The sequence below is a fragment of the Pistacia vera genome, unplaced genomic scaffold, assembly GCF_008641045.1.
Source record: "Pistacia vera cultivar Batoury unplaced genomic scaffold, PisVer_v2 Contig68, whole genome shotgun sequence".
In the NCBI taxonomy this organism is placed as follows: Eukaryota; Viridiplantae; Streptophyta; class Magnoliopsida; order Sapindales; family Anacardiaceae; genus Pistacia; species Pistacia vera.
This window is the reverse complement of record NW_022196534.1, coordinates 576,473-587,005: the sequence shown is the minus strand read 5'-3', so window position 1 is coordinate 587,005 and position 10,533 is coordinate 576,473. Positions and strand designations below refer to the sequence as shown.

General features: G+C 36.1%; 1 protein-coding gene across 1 annotated transcript; it reads left to right on the top strand.

Moving 5' to 3' along the window:
* Positions 1 to 2,603: 2,603 nt before the first annotated feature.
* Positions 2,604 to 4,841, top strand: LOC116113484 (licodione synthase-like). Its single transcript, XM_031399639.1, has 2 exons — positions 2,604 to 3,515; positions 4,173 to 4,841. Exons 1-2 carry the CDS (start codon positions 2,604 to 2,606, stop codon positions 4,839 to 4,841), a joined length of 1,581 nt encoding a protein of 526 aa, XP_031255499.1.
* Positions 4,842 to 10,533: the final 5,692 nt, after the last annotated feature.

The window sequence follows — 10,533 nt, the reverse complement described above, 5'->3', positions numbered from 1 at the left end:
GGTAAAAACTACTTTTAGTCTGAATGAGTCAAGATGAACACGAGAGAAACTATAATCAAATGGCTGTGAGAAAAACGTTAAAAGAGATTTTATATCGGTAGATTGAATTTAATAAATGATTATTGATTAGTATAATAAGTTTAAATTAAATATTAAAGTTGATATAACCTAATTTTACAAAAATTCTCTAAGTGTGAAAGTTCTGAAAATTTTAATTTCGGACATTTAGATGAGAGAGTTGTAATAGAAGTCTAGATCATCTTGGAATATCCCTTGCTTGATGGAAGAGGTAATCTCAAAGAAGAGATTAATAAACGAGTTGAGATTTGTATTAATGTTTTTTCAATTTAGGTGTTATTTTGTTTTATTTTAGGAGATTCATTTGTTTTTTATATAAGATTTATAGTTTTTATAATTATTTTTTATTTATAAGGATACGATTTGTATTTTTTAGTCAAAGTTGGTCAAACTATAAATTGGTTGGATAGAGATTAACAAATGGTGGGGTGTTGTTAGCTTCCAAAAGGAAGTTGTAATTTCACGAAAGTTTGGGTGAAAAAAATGTTATTCACTCTATGTAATATGATTTAGAATGTTCATCTAGGCATATAATTGGATTAAATACGCTTTTAGAGTCCCTAGCTTTCAAATCAACCTTTAATCTTTTGGTTGGAAACATATAATAAATTAAGTCTCTTGTGAACATGAACATGCTTTTCATCAAGTCATTTAATTGTGGATAATTTATGGTTTATTAACTATTAATTTGCTACAATTAATATACTTATAGTTAGTGTTTACTCCATGTATTAACTATTAAGTTGCTAAAATTTGGTGCTAATGGGAACCATTTAGCAATACTATTGATAGAATTGGAAATTATGATGAAAATTTATCGCACATCCACTATTAATTGTCATGAAGATTATATCTATAGCATAAAAATATTTACCAATACTTTAAATATGTGATATAGATAATTACATTTTTTAAAATTTGAACTACTGCTTAGTACTAAAACATACAATTTTACAGTTTTTTATATAAAAAATTTGACAGAAAGTTTGTGTTTTAGCATTTAGTGATGACATTAAACGATTAATTTGGTTGGGTTAGCTAAGCCATTGTCAAATAAATTCAATTTTTTTGTATGAATAAAATATTTATTTAAAGTTGAGTTGTTACCATTACAAACATGTAATAACTTTATAACATAGACATATTTTTATTGAAGTCATAATATATTTAGGTTATCAATATCTATACCTTGGATTTGACATGCTCCATTGATTAATCATTAATATAGTGCATATTTTACCTCTATACCACTTGTATTAAGGATAATTAAGTCAAAACAATAATTTTTGCTATTATACCTCTATTAAGTTATAACATCCTCATGATAATAAAATTAGTTTGATCCTACTATTATAACTATAGAAAAATTCCATTGTATTAAATAATTAAAATCACTTATTATTCTTTAAATCTCTTCAACCAACAAATCTAGTGCCAAATCTTCTTAAAAAGAAAATTAAGAACATGTTGAGTGCATTAATATTAATTTGATGTGATTAAATAAAAAAATCATCTTAAGGTTTCAAAATAACAAAATTTTCCTAATTGCTAATGAGCTGTTAAAATTTCAGATGAATTTTTTTATTTAATGAAATATAAGAAAGATTTTTTTTTTTTTTTTTATATCACTACTTAATAATATTTATCTATTTGGCCTTATGGCTTATATTTTAACGCAAAATTTAACTAGTGCCTTGATTGAAAAAAAGAAATTCCATCCCTCATATTTAGCAAAAATAGTTAAATGAATTGTCATATATGGAATCAATTATAATGCAAAAATTCTTAGATGGGTTAAAATTCAGATTTTCAATTTTACTAACAAAAATTAATTTATGAAAGTTGCCATCAGTCCAAAATCTCTTAAATAAAAAATGTCAAAAAACAATATAGTAAGTGATCTAGTTTTTTTTTCACTTCTAATTTTATCAATATAAGAAGATGTTAGAGATTTATATTGATGTTATGGAATCGTGGCTAATTTAAGGCCATGAAGTATACCGAACAATATTACTATTATCTGTCCGTGAATTAAATGAAAAAGAAAGGGATACGCAACCTTTCTTTTCCAATATTCGCAATTAATAGATTGGAAAAGTCTTCTTTGTTTGGTAATTGCTTTTAAATATTGAAATGAATCTCACCAAGATCATTAATTTATTTTTGACATACGAATTGTAGGGTTTTACGTCTTAGAGTGTTTGCCTCGTTTATAACGATGTTAATCATGTAGGTTTATATCTTTAACCAGTCATGAACATCATTAAATGTTCATGAAAAATAACAAAAAAGCGAAAATAAAATAAAAAATTGATTTTTGATGGGACTTTAGTATCGCATTAATTTTTTCTGTCTTTTCGACAACGCTAATAAAATTGACACAAGTAGATAGGTAGATAGGTTTTCTTGCTTATAAATAGTCTAAAGTTCTAGCAATACTTCAGTATCTTATCAGTAAAAACATTTCCAATTGTCCATCCCTCTTCTCTTCAAACTACAATATTTGCCCTAATATTTTAGCCATCATGCTTCTTCAAACCATAATTCTCTATGCTCCCATCTTCCTTCTCTCAACCCTAATTCTAAAAACCCTCTTCTCCTTCTCTTCTAAAAACTACAAGCTCCCTCCAAGCCCTTTCGCCTTGCCGGTCGTCGGCCATCTCCATCTCCTCAGCCCCTTCATGCACCACTCCTTTCACATGCTTTCCTCCCGCTATGGCCCCCTTATTCACCTCCGAATCGGCTCTGTCAATTGCGTCGTCGCTTCATCTCCCGAAATTGCTAAAGAACTACTGAAAACAAACGAACTCACTTTCTCTGCACGCAAACACACCGCAGCCATTGATCACCTTTCTTACAATTCCTCCTTCGCTTTTGCTCCCTACGGACCTTACTGGAAATTCATCAAGAAAATCAGCACGGTTGAGCTCCTCGGAGCGAGAACTCTCGGCCAGTTTCTTCCCATTAGAAGCCAAGAGTTGCAGGATTTCGTCAAGCTTTTGCTTGAAAAATCTCATGCGGGAGAAAGAGTTAACGTTACAGAAGAGTTGTTGAAGTTGACGAATAATGTGATATCGCAAATGATGTTTAGCATCAAATGTTCGGGGACTGATGGCCAAGCCAAGGAGGCGAGGACACTTGTTCGGGAAGTGACGGAGATTTTCGGAGAGTTTAATATTTCTGATATAATTTGGTTCTTTAAGAATGTGGATTTGCAGGGATTTAGAAGGAGGTTTATGGATATTCATAAGAGATATGACTCGTTGCTTGAGAAGATTATATCGAACCGCGAAATGGTGAGGAAGGAGAAGAAGAAAAATGGAAATGTTGATGATGATGAAGAGGTTAGAGATTTTCTTGACATTTTGCTTGATGCTTTGGAAAATGAGAAGTCGGAGATACAGTTGACAAGAGATAATATCAAGGCCATAATTCTGGTAAGCCAGTTATCAGGATTCTCTCTTTATCTTAATTTTTATCTTTGTAAACACTACACATATATATATATTCTTCTTGAAGTCGGAGATTTTATTTTTATCGTTAGAAAGTAGATAGATTAATAATGGAAGTCAGGTTATTGATAATGATTTATTGAATCTAATGAATCATTCTTTCTTCTTAATTATCCATTCTTAACATCAACCTGAATTAAATTCAATGGTTGAATTTCATGTACTTTAGTGGTACTTTCGGTTCATTTAACATTTTACAGATGTGTCTTCAATGAATACCGTCCATTATTAATTTGGAGCTTTTTGTCATGACTTTCCTCATTTGGTACAAACATTATATGTGCATCTACATGCTTGACCACATACATATTTTTGTCTGTTCTCACTTCAATTCACTAATACAAAAAGTGAAGTAAATAATTTTAATATGTGTCAATCATATTGCTTTTGATTTTCTTTTATTTTTGAGAAATCATTCTGCACATATTCATATCCGATCACATGATAGACACTATCTTAACCAAGAATTTTTATTATGTGTAACTAAAAATCGGCAGTGACTATAATACAGTCATGTAAAAGTAAATATTAGAGCTTTTAATTTTTTTTTATTTACAAGTTTCACGGTAATGTATTTTTCAGGATTTTCTTACCGCTGCGACAGACACAACTGCCATGGCAGCCGAATGGGCATTGGCAGAGCTCGTCAACAATCCAAACGTTCTCGAAAAGGCTCAGGAAGAAATTGACCAAGTTGTCGGAAAAGCGAGGCTAGTCAAGGAATCCGACCTTCCGAATCTCCCATATCTCCAAGCCATTATAAAAGAAAACTTCAGGCTCCACCCTCCAATCCCAATGCTCGCCAGAAAATCCATCGCAGATTGCCAAATCGGCAATTACACAATTCCTGAAGGCTCTCTATTGTTCGTTAACATCTGGTCGATGGGAAGAGACCCCAACGTTTGGAGTAATCCAATGAAGTTCAATCCTGAGAGATTCCTGAAACCAAACGAGAGCGATGGCCCTGGAATTAACATTGATGTTAAAGGGTTCAACTATCAGTTGTTGCCATTCGGAACTGGAAGAAGAGGGTGCCCTGGAATCAATTTGGCCATGCAGGAGTTGCCGACGACTCTGGCGGCGATGATCCAGTGCTTCAACTGGAAGGTTGTGAATCCTGAAGGAGTGGAAATGAAGGGTAATGATTTTGTTGATATGTCTGAACGACCAGGATTGACCGCTCCTAGAGCTTATGATCTTGTTTGTGTACCGGTGGCACGGTGTCATAGGTCCAGTTACTTTGGAAAGTAATTGCTTGAATTAATGGTTTTCTTTGTTACTACTGTATAACCTCTTTGAAAAATTTTGGTCCCAACTTGGCCAGTTATAAATAAAAATAAATTTTATATTATAATAAGTTATAAATTTTCTAGGTCCGTCTTAAGAAATTTATCTCTAGATAATAATAATTATATATATGTTACAAGAAAATATATACTATGTGACATTAAAGTTTAAGATGAAATAAAATATTTATGTAAAGTTATTTGAGATAATAATTTATGATCTAGAGTTTTTACCATATCTTTTATCTTGTAAGTACGTAATACGTCGTTAGCATAGACACCTTCTTGTTAAAATCAAAATATTTCTAACATATTTAGAGTTTTTTGACAAGAAACCTTTTGTATTTCCGTACTATCATTCTCAGGATTATCTCTTTTCTATTGTTGTTTAATTCTAGTAATGATATCTTCTTCAGTTAAAGTATAACGACTAGTTGCTCATTTGGATGATTGAGAAATATATTAATATCCATTTGATTAGTATAGTGAAGTTGTCAAATTTGATTACTCAATTCATTTCTACTACTAAAACATAAATTATAAAATAATCAATCAAAATAGTAATTTTTTAATCAAAACAATAATTCTTATAACTATACCTCTATTAAGTTATAACTTCTTTATAGTAATAAATTTAGTTAGTTCAAACATTATGAATATAGAGAGATTTTATTATATATCTATATTAGAAATTAAGTTTCAAGGGAAAGATATATCGTACTATCGTATTTTGTCGTATCTTAATGAAATCGTATTATATATACATATCCTAATTAAAATATCTTAATAAATAGACAAGAAAACTTTTTTTTTTTTTTTTTATGAGTATTAATGATATTAAGGCGAAGACATCACAAAATTTTAGGATGTTCACATTGGAGAATTTTCATATATATAATAAACAAGTTTAATTACTATTTTTGACAATACAGCCGTTTGAGAATTTAAGTTGAAAATTGGAATTCTCGTCGAACCTTACAATTTTTTAGAAACAAAAAGTAATGACTTTGGGTCATGTAGATATCCATGAGGGGGTATGTGTACAAACCGTTGACAAAATGTTCAAGCACTGTCGTTTTGATCTTACAACATTTAACAATAAAATTGTGAAAACTGTAGCCTACCTTCACGAGCTTTGTTTGTTTGTCTGGACAGCTTTTCTTTTCTTTTTTTTCCTTTTTTTGGGCTGGCCTGGGAGAAGCTTTTGAGTGGCCCGTGTGTTGTGCAAGTTCTGCAAGAGTTCGCCACCTAGTGTTTGCACCTTTGGGTTTATGTTTTTCTCGGATCCACCTGTTACATGTTTGTCTTGTTATTCTTCTCACCTCTTGGGCTGGGATATGGTTGGCAAAGTTATGAGAGGTTGGTTTTGTCTTGTAGTGTTCTTGTTTTTGCCAGGTTGCTGGTTTTTGTAAAGGATGTGTAAATCCTTAGGTTTAGGTGCTTCTTTTGTTTGTACCCTTCGGCCTGTCCAAGGTTTGTAGCTTGAAGGTTTCCTTCCTTTAGGCTGTCATTTTTTTTTTTTATTCTTTTATACAATTACCATGATTACCCAAAAAAATAATTTTACTAAAAATCAATGATGGACTTAAAACATTCAATAATACACTTCTCAATTTGGGTTAATTAACAACTGTTTGTGTTTATTAAGATCAATGATGATGTTAGTATATAAAGAAAATTTTATTTTCTAAAATGTTAAAAAAAATAATTAAATTTTGAAAAAGAGTAATACCTAACTTAGGTATATGTGTATTTATGAAGGAGGTTTAGTGGAATTGTTTTGTTAATTGGACATGGTTGGTTTGAGTAAATCAAGTAGCGTTTATAAAAACAAATTAGAAGCAGGGTCACATGCAAAAATGAGTACAATTGTCTAAATTAAGAACTCACAAGATATTTAATTAATCTTTATAAATCTCCTTATACTCATTTTTCTAAAATATTTTCCTTTTTTTTTTTTTCTCTTTTTTGGGTCAACATTGGTCTACAATTTGATTTAAAAGTAGAAACTGACGGCAAGGGAAGTGTTTGTGTAATATGCAATAGTTTTGGAGCGAATGGTCAATTTCGGATACATCAGTGGAAGATAATGGCTTTAATCCGAATCTAGCTACAGTATCAAGTCGAGTTCGAACATGCCACTACTCAACTCGCTAAGCTTGCGAGCTTCAGCGAGCTTGAGGGTATATTTGATAGCTTTGAAACTAATAGGGGGGTTAAGTATTTTTTTAACCATTATTCAAATATCAACTCTTTTTCAACCAAACAAAATCCAGCATCCAATATTGATAAGATTTTCATTTGATTAATTTAAACAAATCAAGAAAAAAATAGATCTAGTCATCGTAAGGCCTTTGAGCAGTTGACTAGTTACGGTTGTCGCATGAGAGCCTTGCGACGGCAAAACAAGTCGCCAGTAAGCTCCATCTCATAACGGTTGTCCAAGCCAAGGAGGGTAGAAAGAAAGGAGAAGAGAGAGAAAAAGAAAGATAAAGGAAGATAAAGAAATTAATAGAAGATGTTATGCCTAAAAAATATAACGGCTGACGTCAGGTCCAGTCAGCCTACAAGAGTCAGATCATGGGTACAACCATAGCCTGCTTTCGTCAGAATAGTGGGTGCGCGTCAGGCCAGCCAGAAGTTGTGGTGATCCCACATGTCCAATCCCTGCTCTAAATCGTGCAAATCACTCTGGAAAGTGGACAATGTGACATAAAGAAGGATTTGCACGGATAATCCCACCAACTTACAGATTTAGTGATCATTGTCTCAATGCATCCCACTATAAATTGGGAGCTCCTCTCTCATTAAAGGGGATTCGCACATTTTTTTTCCACTTGATTAACTACTCTCACTTTCCCTAGAATTATTAGCATTTGATACCTTGTAATGTCATTGTAAAGTCAGTCAGCTAAAAGCGACCTGACCTTTATCATCAATATAAGCATCAGTGGACATAGGATTTGCTACCTTAGCATCCGAACCACTTTAAAAATTGTCCCAATTGCATTTACTATCCTTTTTCTTTTCATTCACGTGTGTCATTTGAGCCTGCTCAACATTTCACACGTGCGTTTCGTTGGTGTAAAAATCACGCATCAACAGTTTGGCATTAGAAGGAGGGCCTGATTTAGTGTTCACCCTTCATCAGGAGAATCTCTAACTTACCGGTCCTACAACAACAAATGGCCTGCCAACTAGAACCTGAGCAAACCAACCAGGCGCTGAGGGGCTCCCCCAAGTTTAGGGGGATACTTCTTCCAAAAAACCTTCAGCCTCACAAAATGCTACAGGAGATATCCTGTCAAGTTCACAGCTTGACCCCGCTATAAGAAGCTACCTGGAGAGGTTTGACAATACTCTCCAGATGGTCAACCAAAGGTTGGACTGTTTAGACCAAGGCGCGCCATCCAAGTCAGCTACGGCGGTGCAACCGCCAAAAACACTTGCAAGTCGCGTAAAAGCACGTCAAAGGGAAATAGCCCGTGCCGCGAGCACTGCAGCACGTAGACGAAAGGGTAAGCAAGTGACAAAAAACAAGCCCACGGGCTCCAAAGGGCCAGCAAACACCGACCGCGTCCCAAATAGAATACCAGTCTCGTTGAGACTCGGTGAAAAGATGCAACCCGAGCTATCCCATGCCACGTTGCAAGTACACACCCATAAAAGTTTTGGACGGGGCGATTCTTATCACCGCCAGCAAAACAATCCCGATTGTCACCATGCGAGAGGGTTCCACACTTCGCGGGGCGGTTCTTATCACCGCGAAGGTCATGAAAATACCCCACACCTTTCATCACCATCACACGCCTCTAGCCGGCGTGTGTCGAGAGTGGCCGAAACTGTCAGTCGAGGCGAAGAGGAACCTGACCTCTGGACATTCCTCAATCGTAACCTCGAAAATTGAACTCACATGGGTGAAAGTAACCCCCAAGCGGCTCTATTGTCGCAAATTGAGGAGCTGCAGCGAGCTCTAGACAGACTAAGAGCTCAACAAAATGAGCAGGGGTAGGTCGCATCTGTGTCCCCCTTCTCTCCCGAAGTGTTAGCCGCTCCACTCCCATCAGGATTCAGGATGCTCGACATGCAGGCGTTTGATGAAAATTCCAATCCGCAGGATCATTTATATGAATTTAACGACATGATGGAGCTTCACCGGGTCTCAGATTTAGCAAAATGCTGCTGTTTGGCAGTGACGTTGAACTTCCATGCCAAACGGTGGTTTAGGTCGCTCCCAGCGGGATCAATCAGTTCTTGGCCTCAAATAGCGCTACGTTCCTGAGGCATTTTCAAGCAAATCAAAAGTTTTCGATGCCTTTGAGCTACCTTAGCAATATAAGCCAAGAAAGGGATGAATCCTTCTAGTTCTACATTGACCATTTCCATAGAGAACTCAACAAGGTGGCTCATACTCCCGAAGAGTCTGTTCGGACTCTCAAAATAGTCAGAGTTCATCCACAAACCGACATGTGGAAAGAATTACAAGTCGAGGACGATGTTTCCCTCACGAGATTCTATAACCTTGCGGAGAAGTACCTTCGGATAGAAAATTCATTGGCGGCATTTTGCCGTCCCGACCTCGGTGCTTCGGGCAGTACGTCTAGTCGAGGCGAAAGTAGAAGAGCTAATCGCAGAGGGGACGCTGATGATCAACGAAAAAGGAAGAAACCTCACTATGAGCACAAAAAGTCTTATGCTCCTGTTCGTCGTGATCGCGACAGAAACCAATATACTCCACTGAATGCGTCTGTATCGGCCATTCTTGATAAATCCGAGGAAGCCAATCTACTCGAGGAGCCCGAGCCCATGAAAACTCCTACGACAGCCAGAAATAATAAAAAATAATGTCGCTTCCATTGGGACAACGGGCATCACACCGATGAGTGCCGAGCTCTAAAACAAGCGATCGAAGAGCTCATCAAGAAAAGGCACTTCAAGGAGTATATTGACGACTCCGCTTCCGCGCAAGAGAAGAGCCAAGCGGAGCAAGGGAAAAAGCGTCGTGATCACAAAGGGTATAGTAGTGTTAACATAATCTTTGGAGGACCGCACCTCGCAGGAAACACGCGAGGTCGGCAAGAAAGATATGCTCACGAAGCTCATCTCGACCCAAAAGGTTCGCAAGGAGGAACCGATCACTTCTACGAGAAGGAGGCAACCCGTTTGCATCATTCTCACGATGATGCCCTTGTGATCACGCCCCTCATAGGGCACCATAATGTCCGCAGAATGCTAGTGGACAACGGAAGCGCTGTGAACATCCTATTCTAGACCGCTTTCGAAAGAATGAACTTGGATAAGGCCAACCTGAAGCTCGCCTTGATCCCTCTTTACGGATTTACAGGGGACTACCTGAGCCTCAAAGGAACGATCCAACTTTCGGTCACGCTGGGTGACTATGACGAAGTGACTAAGGTTACCGAATTCTTGGTCGTGGATTGCCCATCTGCCTTCAATGGAATCTTGGGGCGACCTTTACTGAGAAGCTTCAAGGCAGTCACTTTCATATACCATCTCAAGATGAAGTTTCCCACCCTGACGGGGATAAAAGAAGTAAGTGGATCGCAAAGCGCATCTCGCGACTGCTACATAAAAGTGGTGAAGATGGCATGTAAAGGGAAAGGCATTTCGCGAGGTATTCCCCAATAGGCTATGGC